Here is a 27641-nt window from a genome sequence, read left to right on the forward strand (position 1 = left end):
CTCAGCTTTTTGTAAACTGCTGCGCTGAGGAACATTGCTGCATTGAGGAGGTCCTCCTGAGAGTTCCCCTGCCCTCAGACGTTCAGGTGGCGGCGGCCCGGGAGAGTGTATTGTCTGTGGCAGCCCCCAAGTTGTGGAACTCCCTCCCCTTCAAAGGGCGTCTGGCAACTTCACTATACAGTCATACCTTGGTTGTTGAACGGAATCCATTCCGGAAGTCCGTTCGACTTCCGAAAACATTCGACAACCAAGGCACGGCTTCCGATTGGCTGCAGGAGCTTCCTGCACTCAATCGATAGCCACGGAAGGGCGTTCAACTTCCAAAGAACATTCGTAAACCGGAACACTCACTTCTGGGTTTGGGAGCCAAAACGTTTCAAGTTGCAAGGCGTTCAAGATCCAAGGTGCGACTGTATAGGTTTTGCCATAATGTTGAAGATGCACCTCTTTATCCTGGGATTTGCCACCTGAGACGCATGTTGTTAGTACCCATCCTAATCTTGTGACTAAGTTTTAAAGCTGCTGCATTTGTCCTGTGAAGGTGTATGGAATGGAGGCAGTAGTGACTGGTGCTCCTTGGGACTGCCAGGGTGGAATGCAAGGAGCCCAGCAGTAGGTGGAGCCAATTAATTCTGGTTCCCTTTCCCTCTCAAAAAAATATAAATCCTTCTCCCTGTTGAGTTTTATATGGGTGTTGCTATGATCCTGTCACAGTTAAGCACCCTTCAGTCCTGCTGATTTCAAAAGGAGAGGTTGAATCAGTGAGATTTATAAGTGCTTAACTCTGGTTTCAGTATGTCCTTAATGTATTAACAAATGAAGAAACGAATAATTTTTTTATCAACTAGAGAGATGCTAAATGGTTTTTACGAAGCTGCACCTCATTATCTTAGCCCTGCCCTGGTGGCCTCCAGAGGTTTCTAGACTACATATCCTGTTGTTGTTGTTAATTTATTTATACCCTGCCCTTTTTCCCTGACGGGACTCAAGATGGCTTACAGATAAAATTAAGTGCTAAAAACATAGAAAAAGCAATTACGCATTGACAAAATTTAAACTATATGCATGTATTAAATCTATTTAAACCACACAAATAATTACAATACAAAGAGCACGACACCAGCCCTTTCATTAAAAGGAGTTGGTTTCCAAAAGCTTCTTGGAACAGGAAGGTGTTCACCTGCCAGTGAAAGGACAACAAGGAGAGGACCAGTCTCACTTCGCTAGGGAGGGAGTTCCAAAGTCTGGGAGCAGCTGCCAAAAAGGCCCTCTCCCACGTCCCCACCAAGTGTGCCTGTGAGAGTGGCAGGACCAAGTGTCATCCCTGACCATTGGCCAGGCTGGCTGGGACTGATGGGCACTGGAGTCCGACAACACTAGGAGACCACCAGCTCAGGGAGGAAGCTACAAGAGAGGTTTTCATTCTCTGCATCTCTGATGAAAAACGTAATACCTGAGTTTTTTGGATGTGATGTCGGCGTGGGGTGCAGCTTCGCATCTCTGGAAAACCCATCCAGGTTCCCTTTAATAGCTTCCAGTGCATCGTCTCTGCTCTTCTCACCCATCTAAAAACAGAGACATTAGAGTGTAAGAAAAAGATGGCAGCTGGATCAGGCCAAAGGCCCCTCTAGCCAGTGGCCAACCAGTTGCCCCAAAGGAAAGCCTGTAAACAGGACCTGAGTGCGAGAGCACTCTCCCCTCCTGCGGTTTCCAGCAACTGGCATTCAGAAGCACGCTGCCTGACACTGAAGACATGACCCGCGGTGAAACTCTTAAAGGCATGTGAAAAATATGTTTTAAACACTTTTTCTTCCCCTAACAAAAGGCAGTTTTGCATCTCAGTGGCAACCTTTATCAAGAGGCCAACCGAAACAGTCAAACAAAAAAATATTTTGTCCGGGAGAAGTTTATCATTTCATATCTTGCTTTTTGTTCAGCCTTGTACATTTCAATGCTCTGCACTGTTTCATTAAAAGGCTACATTTTCTATCAGCTGTGCTCATTTTGCCAGCTCAAGAGAAAATATGTTAATGAATTTAAAATCTGACAGGGTGCTGCTGAAAACACCCCTTGTCAACAGACCTTTGGCTTCACGCTGCTTAAAAGCCGTAGCTTTTGTTTCTGCTCTTCAAACTGGCGCCTTTTTCTTTCCTCTTCGAAAAACTTTTGCTGGTGTTCATATCGTTTCCTGCAATGAGATACAAGCCATGCCATTTTTTTTTTTTTAAAAGGATTATTATTTAGGCCCTATGTTTCACCACTATTTATTTTCCTGCTTTCCACAGCTAAGTATTACATTTCATAAACCAGTGATAGGGAAACTTCTTCCACCTGAGGGCCACATTCCCCTCTGTGCAATCTTCTGAGGGCCATGTGCCCTTGGTGGGCAGGGTCAGAAGTAAAAGTGGGTGGAGCAACCCATGTAAATTTTACCTTTGTGTCCTAGGCTATTTTCTATACGCACCGACATGACCCTTCCTCTTCTCTATCTAGGCAAGCAAGAGACATTGTTCAAAGACAACACCAGCCAAGTAAGCACACTAACGGGGGGCTGCACCTGACCCCAGGCTTGCCTTAGGACAAAGTAACACTGCCCAAGACCCAATCTTGTTCGAGGCACTCCATCTGAATCTCCAAATTCAGATGTGATCTTCACAGCTGCCTGGCTTGTGGGATGTAAAACACAGGAGCAGTCAATGACAACATTCCTAGAGTGTACATGTTAGAACATGGGGAGGGATGTCTGTCCAGCAAGCAGGTAAACTTCCTGGGGACGGACTTCCTCTGCATGTGACCAGAGGTGGGTGTGGCCTCACCTGTGCAGGTAAATGATAAAAGCACAGGGCAGGCAGCCATTCTCTCTTGCCTCTTGCCTCTCTCTGCCATCACTTTTCAAAGAAGCAGGATGCCCTCTTGGCTCTCAGCCAAGAGAGGACGGGACTATCTCCCTATAAGATAGATTCTGAGTGTATTTTACCTTTTTAAGCGTGTCTGCCTTCTGGGATCATATTGTGAACAGAACGTGAGTAAACTCTTTTATACTTTTATAAAGACTGTGTCGTGTCTTGTATTTTAAGAGGGAACAAAAGGGGAAATTACCAGAGTAATTATTATAGAGGTTCTAGCGAACCTGTGCAAGCGTTACCGTTGCAAACTTAAAAAGGGGAATGTTATAAACTCTGCTGATATTTTGGGAACTTGTTAGCACAAATTGGATTAGGATATAATCTCACAATATATCCTCTCCTGCACCCCAGAACATTCCCACATGGCTGAAATGGGTTCTCATGCTAATGCTCCTTGCTTGCTTGGAAGGAGAGGGGTGTTTGTGTGAATTTAGAACCCTGTGATTTCTGAAAAGCTGGAATGTAGCCTACTGTACAAATGTCAGTCATCTCCTTTGCTCCGCCCACTTTTGCCACTGGCTCCACCCACCACTGGTATGTCAGCCCCATATGGTTGCCCAAAACAGAATGTTCTTCTTGGGCTCTAAAGGCACCCCGCTCCTAGCGTAAGGCCCCTAACGACCCTTCTCATCTCCATCCCAACACTTGGGGGGGACAGCTAAGCGTCACTTACTGTTGCTCTTCCACAAACTGCTTCCGCATGTCCTGGGTGTACTGAGGAGCTGCTGGGCGCATTCCTAAGAAGGGAGCCTGCCCCATGTATGACATCCCAGCCGCTTGCATCGGGCCCAGATTCATGCCACCCTGGGAAGCAAATGAAACATATGGCATTCAATTATTTAATGTTAAAAATAAAATAAAAACCACCTTGCTAAGAGCAAGAAACACTGGGGGAAGCCAACCCAGGAATCTGGGAAAGGGATGCAGCTCAGTGAGAAAACACCTGCATTGTGTGCAGAAGGTTTCTGGTCCAATCTGCAATGGCCACGGGACCTGCTGCAACAAAACACTGCAATGTGGGGGGTTCCTGCTTTACGGGAGTTCCAACCAGCCATGCACACTTCCAATACAGCTCATCCCATTCCATCCATCTCCCATTTCAACTTTCTGTCACCACTGAGCATGCTTCGCCCTCATTGCCCTATAGCATGCTTCCCCCAAGATTCTGCACTCTCATTGGGGCTTGCTGTGTAAAGAGTTCCTCATCCCCTCCCCGTAACACCCGAGACACAAATAGGATGCTTGGTGGTGGCAGAGTGCCGGCACCAGCAGTTGACAAGGTGGGGCACTGACCCAAGGGCCACAGGGGCTTGAAAGGGCACCTCACCAGCCCAACCTGGCTGCACTGCTGTTCACCAAATGCTCTGTCTCTTTTTCTTTTTTAGCAGCAAGCTCATTTCTGAATAAGGGCTCAGCTCACCCATGGTGGCTGCCCTAGCAGTGTCTGAGTAGGACTATAAATCTACAGGCTGGGGCATGAGTAACTTTAAGATGGAAGGCCACAATGGATAGCAGCCAAGCTTAGCTCCCATTCAAAAGCGCTCCCACCTGCCACAGCTTTGGCACGCCTGGGGGCAGGCAGTGAGCACGTGGCCCCATGCCAAATGCCAAGGGCCCCCCAAAGTCTGACACTGGTTGTACTCAGATGGTATTTTGAGAAGCCTCACAGGGTGGCTTTGGTGCAAGAGCAAGGATACGAATTAAAATATTTTATTTATGAGAAAGAAGCTTAGGAAGGGGAAGCCTGCTGGGCCGCTGCCTTAGGTTTCTCGCATAAATCAGCCAACTCCACTCCTCCTGATACAGATCAAAGCCCAAGAGCTTCCTGTTGACTAAGCACAAGTCTCAAACCTGCATGGTCATTGTTCCAGGAGGCATCTGAGAGCCGTAATTCATTCCAATCATGCCCTGCAGGTTGGGCTGCATGACCGACACCATCGAGAAGCCTTGCTGTTGCATGGGAATCATACCTACACCAAGGCATGAAAGGTTTGGTTAGGATTCCCTCTTAGATCTAAATTTTATTAATCCACAACTACAAGCATAGACCACCGTCTGGCCCAACCATTATTTCAATATTATTAATCGACTGATTATTTTGCTTGATTATTTAATGTCTAAACCGCTTAATATATTAAAAAATATATCTAAGCAGTGTACATAAAAACTGAAAACAACAAACAAAATATTACAAAAACACAGCTACATATAAAAATGTTACATTAATACAAAGTGATATGAATATTAATTCATTTTCCTTCGGACACACCCTCCCTCTCAGCCTCTGGGTTCTCACCCAGGGTCCAAACAAACTCTCAGCTCACCCACAAAAGTCTCACAACGAGAAGAGTTCCTGGAAACAGCGGGTAGCACCCTGGTCTCTCACTCTAGACTTGCTTTTTATGGGCAGCCCCAGGGTGGATGGTACTTCCTCAGGCTGCCTACAGCTGTGTCCCATTCAGCTGCGCTCCCACACCCAGTTCCAGGTATAGCAGTTTGTTGAGTTTCTCAGGGGGTCCAGCTCTTTCTTCCCCCACTGTCTCCTCTTCCTCCAGCTACTTTACTGTCCCATGGCAGGGCTTGGTTAAGGGGTTGGGGATGGGCTCCTTCTGGGGATGGCTCCAGATTTAGGGGGGAGGCCCTGGACACAGTGCCTTCCAGCAGGTCCCCTTCTTCTGCCACCAGACCTAACATATGGTGGCTGTGGGTAGCTCCAATCAATGCCAGGTTGCTGGGGCTAGCTGCCATTTTTAACTTCACACATTTCCACTGAGGCAGGGTCGTTCTTGGCACATTGTGGGAAAGTGGAGTGGCAGGCAGACCCAAGCCGCCCAGGGCAGGTATCAGAGGTGGGATCTGCCCCAAGTCTGCCAGGCAAGGATGCCATCCCGGGATCCCTTCCTCCAGCTCTTCCCCTCTCTGCAAGTCTTAGTCATGATTAAGGGCTACATCATTACAAGCCTTGATAATGGTTAATGTAACTGGGGCTTCCATTAGGAAGAGCTCTGAAGCCAACTAATTAGAATTGACCTTGGTCAATGGCAGCACCGGCATATTCCTTAAGAACAGTTAACACCTCTAGGGAAAGCACCTGAAATGTAACTCTGATTAAAGAGATTTATCTGCACCAGTCCTGCATTGTCAGGTGTCCTGGTATCTCCCCAAGGAAGGCTTGGAGCTCCACTTCTATGGAAGAGGAACCTACAATTTTTTTTACCCCAAGTTTCAACACCCTCATCTTGAGCATCACATCTCACATATTAGGAAGAGTCAGATTTTTTTTAAAAAAAACAAAACTCTGAGAGATATATTTAACACTTGCAGTTTTGAACCTCGTTCAGTTCTAGCAAAGAGTCCTCCAGATGGTGTCGATTTCCCATCAGCCCTGGAAAGCTTGGGCCCAACCAATCAGGGATGATGGGAACTGGAGTCCAAGAACATCTTGGAAGGCCGCAGGTTCCCCTTTCCTAATAATATGCCTTGCCTTCCCCTCCCATTAAAGTTTGAACTTTTACGTACCCTGAGGACCAAGACCACCCGCAACAGGAAACATGAAGCTGAAACAGAAAGTGGTAAAAATCGTGAGTCTTCCATTTTGAGTAATAGTGCAAGCTCTAATGCAAAGCATTGCCTCAACTGTTTGGTAAATGAATTGTGGCTGGCAGCTCTCTCCTATGTTGGAGCTGTCTGCAAACAGGGCAGTTTAGTGGAATTTCCTTTCTGTCCATCAGGACAAGTCACAATCCAGATTCGAAGCTGGGTTTCATTCTCATTTCCGCATTCATATGTTCTATGAAAAGCAGTTTGTTTTACTGTTTCATTCCATAAAATGGAATTAGAGTAAAGAACTTTTAAAACAATAATAAAAGCATTTTACTCTCATTACGTTTTATGGAACAGAACAGTAAAACACGCATACACATACAGAACGTAAGCAAGCAGTATTCATCCAGGTATGAAAGAGGCATTGAGGGCAAATTCCAGCCAGGCAAAAGTGCTCTGGGCATGAAGGAGGACTACATATGAGTACGACTTGGGGAGAGTTCTGAGGGCCAGAGAGAGAGGCCTGCAGGGCCACATTCAGCCCCCGAGCTTGAGGTTCCTCCTGCTCCTGCTTGAAAAGCACAGTAATGTAAGAAGAGTCACGACAGATGAGGTCCATTTAGCCCAGCAGTCCGGTTCCCACAATGGCCAAACCCAAAGAACCTGTATGCTCCTAAGCAGGACTTGAAAGAACGAAATCTGCCTCTTCCACTACTGCAACTCCTCAGTATTCAGAGGCTGAGGGCTACTCACAGCTGCGGGAAAAGTGGCCATTTAACACAGGCACACACCCTTTTTAATCTCCCTTTCACAAGGGTCCATAACAAGCCCATTAAGTCGGGTTGATGCATCTTCCGTCTCAAGGAGTGTCTCAAGGAGATGTACCTGTGCATTTGGAGAGTCTCGTGGACGGATGCGATCCTGTTCCACTACAGGCAACTCCAGATTTGCACGGGGGTTGCATTCCGGGTCATCGCATGCAACTGCGAAGCCCACATAAGCCTGCCCTACCCTGTTCCGCCCCTTTTCCTGCCACTTCCGTGTTCGCAGTGATGCAGGCATGCACAGTCCCACGTGCTTTGAACATGCACAACACGGTTGTTGCCTGTATACAGTTCTTTGCAGAGCCGCCTTGCATGGGGAGTCAAGAGGGCCGGAAGCAAGTCTTGCGATTGTGGTTTAAATTTTGAAATTGTGAAATGAATTGTTCGTTAGCAGTTTTTACTTCACAAGATCAGCTTGGAGTTCTGTAAGATATCCCAATATGTTGGGGGGGGGACCACTGCCTCACAGTAAAGGCGTCCAGGGGACCAGCCCTTGCAAACCCATGGTGCTCTTCAACAGGAAGGCTTCCTCTTCAAGTAGCCCCCCAGGTCTCTCTCTGTGGCCCTTGGGAACCACCCAAAGCCCCTTCATAAACATCCCTCTGCACCCCACGGCCACAGTCCTCACCAGTCCTGCTTTGCACTCTCCTTGAGTGTTTTGCTTGGCTGGAAGGTGTCCTTGAACTCTGATAATGCTTCTGATAATGCTCTGATAGTGCCTGGATGCAAGACAAGAACTAGCCTACTATACTAAAGTAAGATTCACATTCATTGCTCTGCTCACGTTTGCATCTGGCCCTGTCCACCCCTGGCATGTGGCCCCCAGAAGGTTGCTCAGAATGGAGTGTGGCCCTCCATCTGAAAGCGCTTAACTACCTCTGTGTTAAAGTCCCAGGATAGTCTCTCCTGCCCTTAAAAACCAGCAGGTGCACACTGCTAAGAACAAAAGAATAAGGGCATTTGATGAACGCTTGCATTAATCATAAGGAACCCGCCACTGAGGTCAACATGCCCAATTTCAATCTACTACTTGCTCAAACTCGTGCTAATTCAAACCTACATGTCACGTTTAAACTCCCCTGCCGGAGTCACACATCTGCATCAGCGCTCCACATGCGTGACACCCCCCTTATCCTTCTATGTCAGGATCCTACCGCGAAAGAGGAGGGAGGGAGAGAAGGGGCAAAACCATGACTTGATCTGAGGGGCTCGTTGCCATTCCACACAGAAAGCAAAGAAAGGCCGAATCATTAAACATGCATGGCTTTCCAGAGAAGCAGTGACTTATTTATAAGCAGCTACAAATGAGAAAACACACTCCTGCTAATTAGAGTCAGAGAGAAAAGAAGACACAAGACCAACATTTTCTCTGATGCTAAATCAGGAAGGGCCGTAACTCAGTGGTGGAACATTTGCTTCGCATGTAGAAGCTTCCAGATTCAATCCCTGCCCGATACCGTGGAGTGCCACTGCCAGTCAGTGTAGACAATACTGAGATAGATGGACCACTGGTCTGATTTAGCAGAGGGCAGCATCCTACCTTTGCTTATTTATAAAATATATTTATATACCGCCAGTATGCCAGGCACATTTTGCACCTGGCTTTCAACCACTTTCGACCATCTAGGGATCATTGGATCTGGACTGTTTTCACACACTAATATCCCAACCTGTAGAATTCTATCAGTTATATTTTATCTGCACCATCAGAATGAATTCTTGAATCCACACATTCAACTGGAAGAGATACACCAGTACCTCTGGTAAGAAGAAGAAATATTAACTTGAGTGGGTATAAACCCAACATTCTCTAAAGCCAACAGAACCTTTTACTTGTTCACCTACACATAACTGCCTGTCCCAGGGCAAGCTGAACTCCCAAAGGAATGTTCGTAGGCTCCAAGAATTATGCCTCTTTGAAGTTGGTGGAATTTTAAGCAGCCTAGCCAGGCACAGCACAGCACAGCAGCCATATTCTCTCTGGGAGAGTGACTAACCGATATTGGGACTGCAATCCAAACCTTCAATCCATCAAGCTGGTTTAAAAACAAAAAATAAATAAAACTGGGAAGAGGGATGGACTGATAAAGCACTCTCAGCATCTCAACCTTCTACTTGCTTTACATTAATCCTCAAGTGCTGCACCAACCATACCCCGTAACAAGAAAACACTTAGCCTATACCCAACACACTTTTGTTTATCATTTAGATAAAGCCATACACTTATGTAAATAAAAACAGAGAAGTATCTGCCCCAATAAGCTATCTAAAATAGTTAATGGGGAAGGTGGACAGGAATGTCATACCTTTATAACCTGTACTTTAACCTCTTTTCAAGGAATATTGGTAGCAGAGGGGCTTGGGTTTGACTGAGCGCCGGCACAGGAGATGTAGCTGTGATTCCTGCATGGCAGGTGGTTGGACTAGATGACCCCTGGGGTCCCTTCCAACTCTACGATTCTAAAATCACTCCTCCCCTTCCTCAAAGTTAGTATTTGCCCCGTAGGGAAAAAATACTGACGGCCATAAAATACCTGTATGTTTTGCTCCATGGGGCAAAAAGCAGTTTTACAGCACAACTTTTAACAGGGAAATGGCTCCAGGGTCAGAAGAAAGGGTTAGATTCTCCCTTACCCAGCCTTGCAGTTATGATTGAAATTGCTCAGCCACTGCTATTAATAATTTTTAAAAACAATGGTAGCCCCTGATCGCGGCTGAGGATGCAACTCAATTGGACATGGGAACTTCAAGTCTAACCTATCTCATATGGTTGTTGTTCAGGTGGGGGGTGGAGGTAGGAAGCATAGCCTGCGGGAAGAGATAAACCAACGTATAAGTAAGTGACATTACTGTGCTATGGGTTCCTAAACATCCATTGAAATTACACAGGAGGGAAAAAGAATTATTAATAGAAAAAGGACTCCAGAAGACCTACACCCTGTCCTAAAACAAACCCAAGTTGTGTTCCTCCGCCTTGAAATTAAACATAAGTTTTTTAAAAATAAATTAAGAATTGACATAATAAATTCCTGAAACCCAACCTTGAGCATTCCTCCCCCACTTTAAAAAAGTGGATAGTGGAATTCTGTACTTGTTATCCAAAAATGTAAACTTTTTTTTTAAAAAATGGACTCCTCACCCATTCTCTCTCTTTCTCAGTTTTATATAATTGATGGGGAGAGAGAACCTATTTTTCTCATCTATCTATAATTTACTAAGCGAAGGAATCTCACATTTTCTCTCTCTCTAATTCTCTCTTTCTAATTTAATAATAAATAAACTGATGAATGTTAAATGCCTAATAGACAGATATCTGCCCAATCTTTACATTCAGCCAGAAAGGCAACAATGAACACATGATGTTCACCTTACTTCTAGAAGAAATAGGACACTCACAGGGTAAGCCTAACCATGTCTACTTAGAAGTAAGTTCTACTGAATTCTGTGGGGCTTACCCCCAGGTAAATGAGATTAGTATATCAATGTGTCTTGCAGCACCTATTGATTAATTAATTAAATTTCCACACCGTCCTTCATCCTAGATTATAGGACTCCTGACCTAGTATTATTAACCAGAAGCCTCAATATTTTGTTTTGAGTACCTGCTTAAAGACCCTGTGGTTGCAAGCAGGCCTCTTACCCATGTGGAGCTCAGTCAACTGGTTAGCAACCATTCACTGACCGTATGTTAAATACTGGGTGTTAAATACTTTTAATGCTGTTTTGTTAATGATCACCAACCGGATATACGTAAGCCCATACAATACATTCTTATGTATCCATCAGAATGGCTTTACTGTACAGTATTTTAAGACGGCGAAAGATCCACCCGCTCCAACCATTATCCATAAATATCTGAGAGAGAAAGCAGATTAAGTACACACACATTATGTGTACTGTATGCTACTGTATACTGTATGTGTGTTGCCTGAGTAAGACTCCACCCAATCAATCACATTTAAAGCATCTGAAAGAAAATATTTAAGATAACATAGGCAAGTAGCTAACATATAGGCTGTGCATTGCCACTTTGCCTATACGTGCAAATACTAATATTTATAGCCTATATATAGATACACACATATATAAACGCACTCCTTTGGATGGAAGGGCGGGCTCTAAATTGAAGTAACCATGATGTACGTGTTAGGTATGATGTAGGTGCCTATCTTCTCCTTCCTCCTATGTATTCTCCTATATATTTAGGTTTAATTGGTGCGGGGTGGGGACTACCCCCCCTCCAAAGGCTTTAAAAGTCGCTCCAGGGAGCCAGAGGGATCCTTGAATAAACCGAGATGCCAAAGTCACCTGAGAAGAAGCGCGCCTCCCTTCCCGCCTCCCCTCCGGCCGCGGGATCCCCTCCTACCTGGCAGGTCCGGGGCTTCCTCCGGCGCCACCTGCTGCTCCCGGAGGCGGCCCGGCGGTGCCCGGCAGAGGAGCGGCGGCGGCCGAGGAGGTGCTGAGGGAACCGCCGCCGCCGCCGGCTCCCTGGCCCGGCCGCAGCGCCATCTTGCTGCCCGGCGACTGAGGCAAGAGCTCGAAGCAGGGCCTCCCTCTCGGGCTCCTGTCAGCTGGGCCGCCGCCGCCGCCACTTCCGGGGCAGAGCCTCCTCGCCTCGCCCCCGCCAGGCCCGGCCCACCGACTGGGCAGCGCCCGCCTTGAGGGGCGGGAAGGAGCGGGGTCTGGCCGCCCTCTTCTCTCTCCCCCCACAAAGTGGGGAAGTGAGGGGTCTTGTGAGGCGTAGGCAGAGTCACCCTATAGGCAGGTGCCTGGGTGCCCTCCAGGTGTGGGGAGCCTACTATTCTTCCATCTCCACCGGCTCTGCCTAACAATAATTTGATTTATTACTAGGCTTTTGATTAATATTACCTGTCTTGGGCAAAGGGGTCTTGTGAGGCGTAGGCAAAGTCACCCTATAGGCAGGGGTGGGTGGCTTCCCTAGGTGCCCTCCAGGTGTGGGGCAGGATGGAGGCTGCTATTATTCATCCTAGAGGTCTCTTCATCTCCACCCGCTCTGCTTTAGCAATAATTAGATTTTATTACTAGTCTTTTCATTATCATTATTGTTACCTGTTTCCGTTTGCCAAAGCTGCCCTGAAGAAAGGAGAGGTATAAATATAATACTTTTTAACCGCCTTCTCTCCACAGTCACCTCAAGGCACACAAAGTAAAAATAAGTTTTAATGCATGCCAAAAAAAAGCCCTGACAATACATTGAAGAGTAAAATAAACTGCGGTCAGTACCTGTAGGATCTCGATTTATATGCATATGTCAGTCAATACTCAGCACTATCTTCAGAAAGATGTATGCTTGTGTTTTTTCTAGCTGTAGACCTTAAGCTCTTTGTAATCTATATAAAGATTAGATATCAAACAACTATAAAGATTTAACGAGATAGGTATATAGTTCTCTGATTCCTATATGTATTAATCTCTATTAAATATACAATTTTGACAGCTCATATACAGATCTAAATGAGCAAGTATCTATAGATATATGCAGGTGTAGATTTCTCAATATATTGCATGTTTCCCCCCCTGAGGTGTATCTAACGAGGCCTTAAAATAGATCCATTCAGATCAACAGACATGACCAACATATTATTTTATGTGGACTATTGTATGACTTAGGTGGGTAAAACCCCATTATTAAATTCATAAAATAGATGTTGAATTTTTAATAATAGGTGTGTGTGCCTGCAGAGGTGTTTCTCATTTTGCTACCCATCTCTGAGCCTTTGGAAGGATAATGGTAAAATATATATTTCTAGAATGGAGAAGGAAAGCATTCTTAGCAGTGTAGGGCAGGCCAAAAAGGTTCCACACCTCTGCTGTATAGAGACATCTCTCTCGTTATGGTGTATCTTTTCCTTTGAACAGCTTAACCCAAAAAATTGCAACAAAAAAATGAAGAAATATTTAGGAACATAAGACAGAGGCATAGCAAAATCATTTGGAGGCAGTTTATTGGGAAGATTTACAGATTTTATGGCCGATGAACCTGTGTAAAGCATGTAAATTTGTGCAAGAAGAACATACTCTTGGGTATTTCCATCCACAGATATTGTACTGTGGATTTAAAATTCACTTTCCTGTGTGTTATAAATTTGCAGCATCAAGCCTGCAACAACTGTGTCTTACACCTTATAGCAGCTACAGAACCTAATACTGTATAGCAAGCAGGAATGGGGAACCTGTGGTCCTCCGGATGCTGTTGGAGTACATGGGAGTTGGAAAGCCAACATCTGGAGGGATCCACAGGCTCCCTATCCCTGCTTTATTTGCTAGACTGGGGTACAAGAGAAAGCAATCTGAAGGCATAAGTGGTAGGGCACCCCTTCAGCACTCCTGCCTTCCTTTACTGACATGCTAAGTCCCCCTCAGCACTCAGGGATACAAGAACGTTTATCATCAAGTGAAGGAAGATGAGCCATTTCTGCCGGTGCGCTGTCCTCCTTGAAGCCTGGCAAAAAAATGTCACAGCACAGGATGGCCTGACCCCCCAACAATGGCAGGAAAGGGCTTGCTTTCTGCCAAAAAACATAACAGATAGAGGCAAAATAATATAAAAGAAGCTCTTTGTTCCATCAGTGGTCCGTGTGGCTTCCCAGATAACATAGCATCCCTGCTTATTTTGAGCAATCCTTCAAAGCGCTGCATCAGTTTTCTGGAACAGTCTGTGCCTGAGAATTTTCAGTTTTGGCTTCCTTGAAATCTTTCTTCACTCCTTTCTGAGCAATTCTCCTAAAAGGGAAAAAAGTACCTTCATGTAACCAACTTTAGTAACAATCATCAGGCTATTATAGCAGTCTACTAGCTGTCAACAAAGCAGATTGTGTAGAGTGGGACCTACAGTTGTAGAGTGTGCTCTGCGCATGAAGATCCCAGGTTCAAATCCAGCTAAAAAGGGGCCTTGAGTATTGCCAGGTAGAACGGGCAATGCTAGGCTAGATAGAATGATGGTTGTGTTCAGTCTAAGGTAATTTCTTATCTTCAATATTTCACTTCTGGCAGAGTTTAATACAGAGCAGGTGCTTATGTAACTTGAGTATAAATATGAGCTACAGAGAACTGAAGCACTGTGCCTAGCTGCTAATAAACAAAAAAGCTGGCATGAGAAAGCCTATTTAAAGGGTTTTGGTTTTTTAAAAGCTAAGTAGAAAGGTGTGAATGTTAAAAGCAGTCGGACTTGAGGATTTATGTGAAAAGCACTAACTTGAATGAAGGGTTCACATGCCAGGAAAAGGGCACTTTCTGGGCTCCATTTGGTTCCCGTGTTGCCCAAATGTTCAGAGGGCAGAACTGTGTGGATGAGATTTGGCAGAACTGGCAGATGCTTCTCCAGGCTTTCAGACAAGGGGACATTCCCAGTCCTACCTGGAGATGCCAGTGATTGAAGGTGGCACCTTCTGCATGCAAAGCAGATGCTCTACCACTGAGCTACATAGGAATGTATGAAGCTGCCCTCCAGAATTGTCTACTCTGGCTGGCAGTGGCCCTCCAGAGTCTCAGGATGGAATGTCTTTCTCTGTCTCCTGCAACCTGATCCTGTTAACTGGAGATGCTGCTGAAATATGGTTCCTCCCCAAGGTTGTTCTACCTTCTCTCCCACTGAAGCTCAGATCTGAAGACACACCCTCCTCTCTCTGTGTTTTCTTCCCAATTCTACATTCCACTGAATGTTACTGAAACACCCTTCTTATGCAACAACAACAAATGTTGGTAACTGCTCTTGGTCACTGATATGCAGCTTGCAAGAATCAGCTTTGCAAAGTCTCTTTCTCCCTGCCTTGACGTGGTAGAGGGGGAAAGAACAGCAGGAGACTGTGTGGGAGCCAGATTTTGGAAGTGCTGTTTTTAAGCCTGAATCCCTTTTGAACCCCAGAAGGCCATGCTCTCTCCAGCTAACTTAGGAGCAGAATCAAATTTCAGGGTAAAAAACTCACACCACCACCTCCAATCCAGTCAACGTAAGATCACATTGAGTGAAGGGCAGGTGGACAGTACATAAGAGGCATGGGTTAAGATGTTTGAGAGACTCTTGGCTTGTGCATTAACCCTGAAATTAAGCCACAATCAACAGCAGTTTGGGTATACAGGAGCATCCCCACTGTCAGAACGGGGCCCAGATGCCTCCCCACCTCCAAGAAATCTGAAGGGCTCTCTTCTCAAGGTCAAACACAGATCCCCTCTCTACGAGCAGCTGGATGGTTGCCATTCATTGAGAGGCCCGGCAGGTTGGTGGCTTCAATCCAGTTGTGCACAGATGTTAAGGAGAAAATATCCTGGGGTGAACTAGGAGGACAAAACATCCCATCCATGCTCTGCTCATTCATCAAAAGATCCACAGGGACAAATCACTGTTGAAATTCTGTCCCTTGATTGCAAACTCTTCAACACAGAAATGTTGTATAACTTTGACAGGCATGTAGCAGTGGCTGATAGTAGTGGTAGTTCTAAACATTTGGAGGGCACCAGGTTGGGGAGCGGTGGTGTGGGCAATACTGAAGTAGATGGGTCCCACTAGGTATTAAGGCCCCATGTACACAATACATTTAAAGCATTAGGATAACACTTTCAACAGTCATGGCTTTCCCCAAAGAATCCTGGGAACTGTAGTTTCTTAAGGGTGCTAGAGCTTCCTTCATATACCCAATAAATAAGCTACAATTCTCAGAGTGGTTTAACCACTAATCTCTCTTCCCAGGGAACTCTGGGCATTGTAGCTCTGGGAGGGAAACAGATGCACGAATGGACTGCTTCTACTTTGTTTACCTGGATAAATAGAACCTGGAATAACATTTCTCACACTCTTTTCCTCTGTCCTGCAGAACTGGTTAAGTGAAATTACACCTCTCCCCCCACCTTGCAAAAAGCTTTTAACAAGTAAAATTCAGCTTACTTTTTTCTCTTGGCTTTCCGGCGTAAGAACTGGGGAGATGTAAGAATGTGTTCCCTTTCCAAAGGCTTCTTAATCAACTTCTTCTTTTGCTTGCTGAAAAAGACATTGGGGCAAGGGGAGAGGGGGAAAGTAAAGGCTTTCAGGAGAGCAGAAAACCCCACAACCAGCTGAAGGTGCTTCACTTAGAGCACATGCAGGCGGCTTAAGGTCCTTGCCACCCTTCTGTATTGCCCCTACTTGGAGGGCTCAAAGCCACTCCTGCTGCCTAATTCTCAACCACTACCAAACGCTTCTACCTTCCCTCATTCCACTCTGACCATCACACTCATGCTCCCCTCCGCCCACCAAACTGCTCAACCTCCTACTGCATCCTGATGTGTGTGTGAGAGAGAACAAGTGAGAGAATAAGCATGTCACCTCAGGCCAAAGGCTTCACTATGCATGCAGTTCACAGCCAAGAGCTAAAGAGCATCAGCTGCAGTACCTTGTCCCTGGACCAGCCGTCCAAGATCACTAGGACCAGAGCAGCCACAACTGACCAGAGCCCAACAGGTGTGGTTTTCAAGCCAATAATAATAATAATAATAAAATGAGGGGGCAGGGTGTGGAATGGGAGAGAGGGGAAACAGAACTACGCTCTTTCACCATCGTTCTCCTAGTTGGCTCGATCAAAATGCTCACTTACCTTTGAAGCTTGCGGAAATGTTTTATGTAGTCTGGCACAGGACAGCCAGCTCGCTGAATGACACTGGCAATACTGTAAGGAAAGAAAATGAGGGATGGTAGGGGTGCAGGGAGAGAGGAGAGAGTCAATAATTCTCTGCCAAGTTTGTTTCAGTCAGAGGAGCAAGAGCACCACTGTAGAAAAACTTGATCTGGCAAGAGTTGATATTTGCTATAGGTTACTGGGCCTCCAAATATCCCCAGTGTCAGCCCCCCACTATGTAAATACACCAACCTCTTAGGAAGAAACTATAAGGGAAGGGTCATGGCTCAGTGGCTTTCATACAGAGGGTCCCAGGTTCAATCCTGGCATCTCCAAGAAGGGCTGAGAAAGACCTCTTGTCTGAAATTGGAGCCCCTAACAATCAGTGTAGATACTATTAAGCTAGGCAGAGCAATGGTTTGAATCAGTAAGCGGCAGCTACCTAAGTCCCTCTTGGGTTCAAAGGCACAGGGAAAGGGCTCTTGACCATCCCCACAGTTCAAAGAGGAAAAGAGGCTTTGGCCGAGGGCCCCCCCCCTGCCATTTATTACGAGTTTTGCTACAAGATTATCCTCATTCCAAGTCAACAGTAGGAGGGGAGAGCTGCTAAAGAGCTTCACCCAAAGCCCCTGTAACTGCTCACAATGGGGGAAGAGCCCTTCACCAGGGAAGGAGCAGGCAGAACCAGTCAATGCCGCAGGCTCTTCAGCCCTTACTAATAAAAAAGCTAAAGAAAACAAGTTGCCAAACAGGGACCAAAATCGCAACGGAAACAAGCAAGTGGCAAAAAGTCACAGCAGCAGCAGCAGTGAGCAAGGGAGGTACCTTCGCAATAACGGCTTGTCGTCTTCAGTGAAGAAGGTGATTGCTTTTCCAGTGTGCCCTGCTCTTCCTGTGCGGCCTGTGGAGGAGGAGGAATGGAACATATAAGCAAATCTACCTTTTGAGCACATGCCAGCATAGAATAAACATTATAAAGTGGGTTCAGCTCCCAGCAGCCCAAGCCAACATGACTGAGAACCCTTTAGGTGCCACTCAGGGGCCCAAAATTCAGCAAGCATCGCCTGCACCGGACCCCACCTGTGCAAGGTATGGCTTGTGCTATTGTTCTCCCCATAAGATGAGCCCTGTGGGATCAGGCCAAAGGCCCATCTGCTCCAACACCTGATCTCACAATGGCCAACCAGATGCCTCTTCTGGGAAGCCCACAAGCAGGACCTCCCAACCTCTAGTGGGATTGGACAGAAGTCTGAAATAACCAAGAGCTGTGTGATGGAAATGTGCAGCCCACACTCACCGATCCGGTGGATGTATTCCACAGCGCTACTCGGGAAGTCAAAATTAATAACCATGTTCACTCCTTTGAAGTCGATGCCTCTTGCCAACAGAGCAGTACAGATAAGGACCCAAATCTTCCCCGCTCTGAAACTGTGGACGACACTGTCTCTCTAGGGGAAACAGAAACATGTATTGGTGGTTTTTTCCCCCTTCAGCTTCACAAAAGCCACAATTAAACTGCGGCTTCTATAACTCCAAGCTAGCAACACAGAATTGCTCAAGTTGCATCAATTCCTGGGTGCAGGTTCCTCCCCGACACCTGCTTCTAAACATGTCAAGGAAAACGGAGGGACAACCTAGCTGCTCAGACTTGCCTTCCGCGTTCAGCAGCGTTTCTCCTACCTGCTGTTGGGTCCTGTCTGCGTGAATGACATCCACGTTGATGCCTTCATAAATGAGCTCGTGGAAAAGCTCTTTTGCCCGTTCAATGGACTGGACAAACACCAAGACAGGTGGTGTGAAGCCCTGCAAAGAAAAAGAGGGAAGGAGGGGGGAAAGAAAGCTTGGTGGCTGATCACATGCAAAAAGGGCCTGGTAGCATTTTTGAGATGGTCAGCCATGATCAGCCTTCCCCACCCTGGTGGCTGCCAGCTGTTTTGGGCGACGGCTCCAATTGGCCTCTGCCAGCACAAGCTTCACAAAGATACCCAGCAAAAATGGCCTAAGTATTTCTGTGCCAGGGAGTTTGCAATCAAAGCACAGAATGTGAACAGTGATTCAACCCCGGGGATCTTAGGCATATGAGCAGTGCACAGGTGGGCTGCTTCATTCTCTTTCTCCCTGCATACCTGTGCTGGCGAGGGATGATGGGATTTGTAGTTTGAAACATCTGGAGGTCCAAAAGTTGGGGGAAGTCTGATAACAAAAGTCAGGAGACCCAAGCCCAGGGGTAGCAGGCACCAAACAACTCATACCACGAAGCCCTATCTATGTTTAATTGGAAGCCCCACTTGTTCCAATGGATTGCATTGGGTGTTAGTCAAACTGGGAAGTGCAGTTTGTTAAGAACGCTGAGAGATGTTGGGAGAATACTATTCCCTTTGGTCAGCTGCAACCCCTAGTTTTCTAGGAAGGAGGACTGGCCACCAAACCACTCTGGGAAACAACCTTTTTCACAAGGCCCCTCATCGCTAGCAGTTTTCCCGTCTCCGATCCAACGAACAAGAGCTCCTGATCCACTGTCTCAGCCGCAGCATTCCTGAAATCAAAGAACAGGTAGCCATTGTCAAGGCTTGAAGATGGACTGGAATTAAAGTTATTTCAAAAGGAATTGTCAGAATGAGAAAACTACCAACAGAACGGGTGTTAACCAGAGGTGTGGGATCTTTTTCAAGCTGAGGGCCATATTGTGAGCAGGGCCAGAAAACAACTTTTTCCTCCAGTAGGCTAGTTTTCACACACACACTTGCAAACCCTTCTCTGTCCTCTATCCAGGCAAGCAAAAGGTACTATCAGTTCAACGACGCATTCGCAGCCAGGCAAAATCACTGAAGGGTGGTGCAAAGCAGGGTTGGTAAAGGGTGTGGCCTAAGGAGAGCTCTGAGGGCCAGACAGAGACCTGGAGGGCCACATTTGATGCTTAGGCCCCAAGTTCCCCACCAGCCCGCTGCAAGCTTTTTGCAGATGAGAAAGCTTCGGAAACACAGAACACTTTATACTAGCTTGCAGCCAAGGCTCCCAGATTGATGGGGCTCACTGAACAGAGTTCTTTCCTTTCCTTAAAGCTGTCACAGGATGAGGGAGACCTCAGCACAGGTGACTTATTTAGAGCAGTTCTGCTCCATCCACGCAGCCCCAAGAAAGAAAGAAAGCACTCTGATGGACATTTGTTGGGGATTGAAACCGGGAAAGGGGTGGGGTGGGGTTTGGGAATCCAAAGGGTGCAGAATAATAATCTGTTTTTTTATTTTGTTTTGTTATTAGTATGAAAATTGGGGAATTCGTGGAAGGGAAGTTGGGTCGACTTTAGAAAAAAGTTTTAAGAATGAGCACTGATGTTTAAATACTGATGTTTATAAGTTAAAATTGGTTTTTTAAAAAAAATGAATTAAATATAAAAAGGTCAAAAATTGGGGACAAGAACTTGTTGAATTAACAATTTGAATTGGAATATAAGAAGGGGAGGTGTGGGGAAGTCAGGGAAATATGTTATTGAAAATAAGGATTGTAAGCCTTATGTGTTTTTAACTTTTTTGTTTTTTGTTTTTGAATTTTTAATGTATAAAGGTGGAAAAACTCAATAAATATCTTTTAAAAAGAAAGAAAGAAAGCACTCTTCACACTTCCTCCTCTCTCACCCACCTAGTCCTGTGTAAAGAACAGCACTGGACTTTTTGCAACCTGGGGGGTTTGCAGTATGAGCTGAGAGACAGCTTTAAGTACTCCTTCCTAATTCCACAGTTAATGCACAGTACTCCTTAACACACTTTCCGGCCAACCCTAAAACTTGGCAAGGCAACACCAAAAAGTCAGAGGTCCCTAAAGTTTCCACTATGTGCTGAAGAGGCAAGCAGACTCTTCAGGCTAAAACCGCTTGCCTCTTCAGCAGCACAAGAGACTGTAAAAAGTACGCAATGAAAGTGAATGGAACCAAATGGAATGAATCAGGTCCCAGAGGGAGAAGACAGCAGGCAAAGGGACTTTTCAAGTGTCCTCTTCCTTCATGACAGCCTTAAGGCAAAAATACTCAATGCTCCTCAAAGCTCAAGGAAGTGTGACAGAAATCAACCAGCTTCTCCAGCTAGAAACAGGAATGTGAGAACATTTAGAGAGAGAGAAAGGGGTAACGTTCAATCTTCCACACTCGCCTTGCTCCAATAGAGACAGACACTATGTTGTCTAGGTTGAGTTTGCACCACTGCTCTACGTCGTGGGCGAACGTTGCACTGAACATGGCTCTCTTGACAATGTGGGAGGTGCACGCCAGGAAGATGGTGGCGAGCTGGTCTCGGAAGCCCGTCTTCCCATCTTCAAATAACTTGTCCGACTCGTCCACCACCAGCCACTCAACCCTAGGGCAAAGCAGAAGGCGGTCATTTGCAGTTTAGAGGGGAGAAAGATGTACAAGTCTTACACAGCCAGTAGGATCAGACACAGGGCACACCCTTTCCCAGATGGCCTTGCTAAGGATGAATCCTTGCAGCGGTTTCACCCCTGGCTAATATTAAAGTGAGGTATATAAACTTTAGTATTTACCTATTACATTTACAGTCCATGTTTTCTCTAAGGAGCTCAGGATGGTGCCAGAGACTGGACTCAGAAATTTTAGTACATGTGTCAAACATGCTGGTAGACTGAAGGAACTTATTTTAAATGAGAGCTCTGTTTTTTTACCTGGTCAAATCTATTGCTGGAGGGTCTTGTTTCAGAAGATAGACAAGTCTGTTCGGAGTAGTCACCAGAATATCTGCGGGGGGGACGGGGGACGGGATGGGGGACACACACACAATTAGTCAGGCAGGGCAATGGAATAGGGAGTGGATATGTGAACTCCAGTTTATGTCCAAGTTACCAAATTTCTGAGATGACTTTGGCCCAAACTTTTTCGCAGCCTCAGCAGCTTTATGGATCATGTGTATTCTGAAGCCGATACCTTCTGACAGCTTAAGCAGCTCTCGGTGTGTCTAAAACATAAAGGAATAATCATTTATTTATAAAAAGAACATGAATGCCATTTTTTAAAAAAAGAACCCAATTATCTACACATTCAGAGTTATGTTCAAGGGCAGAATAATAATAATAACAATAAACAGCAATGACAGACTGAAGGGCCCATATTTCAGCACAGATCCAAAGCTGAATCCAGCTTCTCCAACTCAGAAAACAAGATCAAGTAGCAGATGATGGGAAAGGCTTCTGCCAGAGACCCAGAATGGGCTGATGGCAATCAGAGTAGATAATACTGGGCTAGATGGACAATCAGAGTAGATGGCAATCAGAGTAGATAATACTGGGCTACTGGAAGTCAGAACTACCACTGGTATCAGATGCAGCTTTACAAATTTATGCTTGAGCTTGCTTTTTCCTCCTCCCTGCTATTCCTTTTTTCCTTGGATGACATGTCTTTTAAAATTGTAAGCCTGAGTTTTTGAAAGTTGCTCTGAGAGCCCTTTCTTTGCCTAAACGGTGGCGTATAAATGTGTAATGTAAATAAGTACAAGGTACCCCCCAACCCCAAGCAAAGTGGGTAGTCAGGGGCTAGAAAGACAGATATATGACCATTTAAAGCAACTCACTGTTCTCACCTATTAGTCAACATCTTACTTACTGCCCACTATTCCTTTGGGAAAGCTTACATGACGAATGTACCACATGGGTGAAGCACTTCCCTGTTTAGCTTTCACAACCTGACAGCAAGCATTAAACACACCGTCAAATCCAATTTAGGGCAAAAATACAATACCATACAATACCATAACATAGTCATACCTGATTGGCAAGTTCCCGCGTAGGGGATATTATCAGTGCTCTGAAACCTTTATTCATAGGTTGTTTCAGGTGTGCTAAAACAGGAACGCCGAAAGCCAATGTTTTCCCTGAACCAGTGGGGGCACAGGCCAGAAGTTCACGACCCTGGTGGGGTGGAGGAGAAAAGGGAATGAGCCAAGGCTGGGTTAGGCACCTGGTACAGCGCTGAAAGCCACAATGGGTGAAAAATGCACCACAGAAATGTTCAGCTCTCCCTGTCATTTATAGTATATAATATGCATAAAAAGGACTTTGGGTAATAATTCAATCTGAGTTCATAACACGTCTGCAAAATAGGTGCCGTCCCCCCACCATCTTGCTGGTGGAGAAGTTAAACAAGGATAACTTAAGGAACATCACAGACTACATCACCGTTTCACCTCAAAGTGAAAGATTAAACCAAGGACGCACATGGAGCATGACAGGAATAGCCTGCATCTGAATCGGTGTGGGAGTCTGGAACCCTGCAGCTTCAATGTTCTGCATGATCTTCTGGTGGACGTTGTATTCCTTTGCAAGTTGCTCAAACGTAGCAATAGGTTCCGGAAGATCTGTTCCCTGAATGTAGATCTTGTGCTTATTTCTGAAGTGATTTACCTAGAAAATTCCAATATGTTCATGCTACATTAAAGTGGAAGTCATTATTTTTTAAATTTAAAAAGAAACCCCACACCTACATGCTTTGGTTGCCAGTCTTAAGATTACACTAAAGCACACAATTTTTGACATGTAAACTTTCAGCTCGGGGGTGGGGGGGAGACCTAAACATGTCCTGCAAATTTAAAATGCCAGTAACTAATACAACTTTTGAAAATGCAAGCTCATTACTGCAGCAATCTCAGGGTCCCTGGGGATGCAGACTTGAAGTTCACTTGGCAAAACTTTTTTGAACACTTTTAGAAATGTGACAGCTCACCTGCTAGAAATCAATCCCTGCTATCATATGTTCTGAGATGAAATGATAGTCAGGATCCCTTGATCATGCTCTTAACTCGTGCTAACCTTCAAATTCAACCCTCAATCATTTAAGATTAAAGTACATGCCATTTTTTCAGCAGACTTTATTTTTAATTAATTGGTTTCATTCACACCCCACCTATCCCCTCCAAGGAACTGTTTCATTCTCACAACAACCCTGTGAGGTAGGTTAGACTGACAGAAAGAAGGCAACTGGACCAAGGTCACCCCAGAGCGTTTCATGGCTACCACTTGCTACTACTTCCAAATCGCTTGCAGGTAGCACACTAAAGAGAACCAACGCACCTTTTCTTGTCTAGCTTGTTCCAATTTTGCTGCAGGGGGCTCCTTCTCCCCCTTGCTCCTTGGAGCGCTGAGCTTTGCTTCCAAAGTGGACATCCACAATATCCCCTCATTTTCAGTAACAAGATTTATGGGGGCTGCCTCTGAAAGTTTCAAGAACATCCATGTATATAAACCAGAACAAAAAGATGAAAACTAAAATGCTGTGTAATCACCACTTCAGACAGGGATGGGAAACTTTTTTTGGCCTTGTGGGCCTGATCTTTTATCTACACCCACCCCTACAGGCCAACTTTGACAGGTAGTGATGACGTTGCCATTTGCCATTGTCATTTATAAGATGCTTTTTACCCAAATAAATCTGCATTCAAAGTGGTTCACAAAAAAATCAAAATGTAAATACAGTGATGCCTCAGGTTACATACGCTTCAGGTTACAGACTCCGCTAACCCAGAAATAGTGCTTCAGGTTAAGAACTTTGCTTCAGGATAAGAGCAGAAATTGGGCTCCGGCGGCGCGGCAGCAGCAGGAGGCCCCATTAGCTAAAGTGGTGCTTCAGGTTAAGAACAGTTTCAGGTTAAGTATGGACCTCCAGAACGAATTAAGTACTTAACCCGAGGTACTAATTAGGTTAATGAAAGGTAGGCGGTTCCTCCCACCTGTCAAAGTGGGGCAGTTTGGCAAAGCAGCACCAAGAAAGATTGAACCCTGCCCACTCCTGGCCTATCAAATGATTGACAGGCAGGTTTGGTTTCAGGGAAGTGGCCTTGTGGGCCAAACTTTTTATATTATGCTGGAAGCTACCCAAAGTGTCTGGGGCAACGCAGTTAGATGAGTGGGGTACAAATAATAAAATTATTATTAGTAATATTACTGCTAGTGCAACACAAGTCAGCAACTACACCAACTCCTCCAAGCTACCTATTACAATAAAGGCACAACTCAGTACAGGTAAGCCCCGTGTACATCACAGGTAGAAGTAAAACAGGAGATCAGGATCCAAGAAGAATATCCAATCAGCTTCTGAACCCAGCAAGAAAACATTATAAGCCACCAGAATACCAGCATTGTTCATTATAGCTATATTCTGTTGTGCTGTTTTTTAAGAAAATGTCCCTAAATTTGCTTGGAGTATATATGTGGAAGGCAACTCAGAGATTAATCATACTAAAGTGTTACTCTGCTCCCACAACTGTGTACAAATGAGTCCATATCACTTGACAACTGCCCATGCTTCCTCGATCCCTCATTAATTTAACAAGAAAAAAAAGAATGTCTTCTTTTTAAAAAGAACTGCCCACTCATTTACCTTGAGCCTTTTTCTTTTTGCCCCTCCCTTCCATGCTTTGCCCATCTCCTTTTCTCTTTTCTGCAGCCCTTGCCTTGCCCACCAATCTGGGTTCATTTCCTTTATTTTCAGGTTGTGATTCCAATGCTTCAACTTGGGGTTCACGAAGACAATTTCCTCCTCCGCCATCTTCGGAAGGATTGGGTGGTTTTTTGCTTTGGTTAGCAAAGAAGTCAAGCTCTCCCAGAATCTCCAATGCTCCGGCTTCTTTATCCTTAGTTCTGATCACCTGAAATCAAACAGATCCACAACATCCCTGTGGTTTTAACAGTTCTTGTTTCCCCAGGGAGAACCAGGTACCAAAAACCCTGCCTGGTCACAAAGCCAGCCAGGGCTCAAAAAACTTCATTTGCCATGCAGAAGACTTTCAAATGGAGAACACATCATTTCACCCCTGTTCCATTATGCCACTGCTTTGCAAGAATAAAATGTGCAGCATGATAAAAAATACTTCCAAAGGCATAGCTGTGTGCGTCTCTTGGAATAAAAACAATCAAAGCACCTGTTGACATCTGTAGAGTAAGACAGGATGGGGCAACCTCAAGCCCATAGACCAAAAATGGCCCTTTGTGTCTCTCTATCTGACCTTCAGAAGACTCCCCAGGCCATACCCTTCATGAGCTATACTTTACTGCCTCCTTGAGTGTTTTTGGCTGGCTGGAGACAAATGGCAGTTGCTTCTGGGGGGGGGGAAGAGAGGGAGAGAGAGAGGTGTAGAAACTGGTTTAACCAGTGCTTTTTTTCTGGGGCGATGCAGGGGTATGCATGCCCCTAAACATTTTGTGAATCTTTGTACTTTTGCCCATTTACTGTATTTATTTTCCCCGATTTGATCTATAAAATGGTCATTTTCTTGAGTCAAAATGAGAGTACCCCTAAACACTTTTAAAAGAAAAAAACACTCTGGGTTTAACCATATACTTGGTTGCATTTTACTTCCATTTACCCCACCCATTTTTTTTCTTCTGGCCCTGCCCACTTCTGTCATGTGGCCCCCAGAAGGTTGAGAAGAAGGAAAATGCGTGGGAAGCAAATTCCTCACTCCTGGCAAAAGCTCTCAGCCCATTTTTGTCAGGGGCATGAAATTTAAACTATCCGTAAATGAGAACGAGAGAATAAGACTGAGACTAAAATAATAATAAGAATAATAAGAATAATAAGAATAACGGCACCAAAGGCTCCTGGGGGTGAACAGAGCGCATTTCCCGTGGAACTAGGCCCAACCACGAAAGTGAAGCCAGGGATGGGGCTTCCAGGCAGGGGGAGGTTTGCTGTCTTTTTGCCCACGACCCCCTTTTACCTTGAATCGCTCCGCGTCTCTCCTGAAGCGCTTCACGTCGAACTTGGCGCCGGCTCCGAGCTTTCGGAAGAGCTCGTGCGAATCCATGCTTCCCGACAGGCACCGCGCGGCCCGGAAGGAAATGCCCGCGTTGCTCGGCAACGGGGGACTCGGAGACCGGGCGGGAGGGGGCGAACCCGGAAGAAGAAACGGAAGTAAGGCGGAGCGGTTCCGGTCGTAGAACCATAGAGAGAGGGTAAGCAAGGTAGAGAGTCGCTTTTCTCTTTAAAGTTATAGAGATACGGGAGGAGAAGATGAGGTACGGCTAGCCCTACGTTCCGGTTTCCATATGACGCCCTCACTTTGACTAGAAGCTCCTTTTGTGGTTTGGCATCTATCTGCACGCCTCGGGAGACGACGGGAGACTGCGCCTTCTGGGGGTAAAGTCAAACCGCTGGCAAGTTACAGCACCTGCTTTGGCTTCAGAGACAAAGTATGTAAGCTCCAGTAAAGTCAATAGAACTTACTTCTGAGTGGGTTTTTATAGACTTAACTTTCAGGTAAGTAGCCACTGGACTGCAGTCTTCAGATATCATCAAAATATTTGAACAAGGTTAAAAAAAAAAGCAATAAAATCACATTTCTAATAATATAAAAAAAATTAGAGGAGCCGCTCTACCCCCAAAATATCTATGATATACAGTGTTACAGTTCTTTGCGTGGGTTCCCGGAAGTGTATTTATAGGTCCGTAGTGACTTTATCTCTTTGGCATCCGGCTGAGCCTCAGAGAAGAATGCCGCCTCGCGCGAGGCAGTCTTGGCTGCTCTTCCACTGGCCACCGCTTGAGGGCACCCGAGGCACGCAGTGGGGACCGGCGCCTTCAGCTGCTTCGCACAACTGGCTGCCTCTGCTCAGAAATAAGTGCTTTAGAGTTCAGTGGGGCTGACGCCCAGCTAAGTGTGGCTTTTGAAACTGGGGGCGGGGGGGGAGAGATTTACTGTTTGTGCTTGTTACTATGGTGTTCATTTTTGTGTTTTTATATTGCAAACCGCCCTGTGATCCTTGGA

At 45.6% G+C, this 27641-nt stretch overlaps 2 protein-coding genes across 7 annotated transcripts in view; both read right to left on the reverse strand.

Annotated features, from left to right (window-relative positions):
- Positions 1 to 11947, reverse strand: part of SYNRG (synergin gamma) — a 51548-nt gene extending 39601 nt beyond the window's left edge. For 5 of the 6 annotated variants that reach the window (XM_053367540.1, XM_053367539.1, XM_053367538.1 and 2 more), the window contains exons 1-6: positions 11640 to 11947; positions 6426 to 6463; positions 4758 to 4876; positions 3580 to 3710; positions 2083 to 2188; positions 1454 to 1565 (exon numbers count right to left, since the gene is read on the reverse strand). In XM_053367540.1, the coding sequence (XP_053223515.1) occupies positions 1454 to 1565; positions 2083 to 2188; positions 3580 to 3710; positions 4758 to 4876; positions 6426 to 6463; positions 11640 to 11782 (649 nt within the window). In that variant the 5' untranslated portion in view covers positions 11783 to 11947. The remainder of the gene's footprint in view (positions 1 to 1453; positions 1566 to 2082; positions 2189 to 3579; positions 3711 to 4757; positions 4877 to 6425; positions 6464 to 11639) is intronic. The other variant, XM_053367537.1, reaches the window with a different exon arrangement.
- Positions 11948 to 13862: 1915 nt separating this feature from the next.
- DDX52 (DExD-box helicase 52) lies at positions 13863 to 26727 on the reverse strand. Its single transcript, XM_053367543.1, has 15 exons — positions 26595 to 26727; positions 25256 to 25523; positions 23950 to 24089; positions 23098 to 23283; positions 22648 to 22791; positions 21731 to 21842; positions 21553 to 21625; positions 21027 to 21230; positions 19327 to 19417; positions 18562 to 18684; positions 18179 to 18329; positions 17707 to 17782; positions 16861 to 16932; positions 16176 to 16268; positions 13863 to 14017 (listed from the first exon to the last, which is right to left on the reverse strand). Exons 1-15 carry the CDS (start codon positions 26679 to 26681, stop codon positions 13933 to 13935), a joined length of 1905 nt encoding a protein of 634 aa, XP_053223518.1. The 5' UTR covers positions 26682 to 26727; the 3' UTR covers positions 13863 to 13932.
- Between the last annotated feature and the right edge of the window lie 914 nt (positions 26728 to 27641).

Source organism: Podarcis raffonei, chromosome 15 (assembly GCF_027172205.1).
Source record: "Podarcis raffonei isolate rPodRaf1 chromosome 15, rPodRaf1.pri, whole genome shotgun sequence".
Classification (NCBI taxonomy): domain Eukaryota; kingdom Metazoa; phylum Chordata; class Lepidosauria; order Squamata; family Lacertidae; genus Podarcis; species Podarcis raffonei.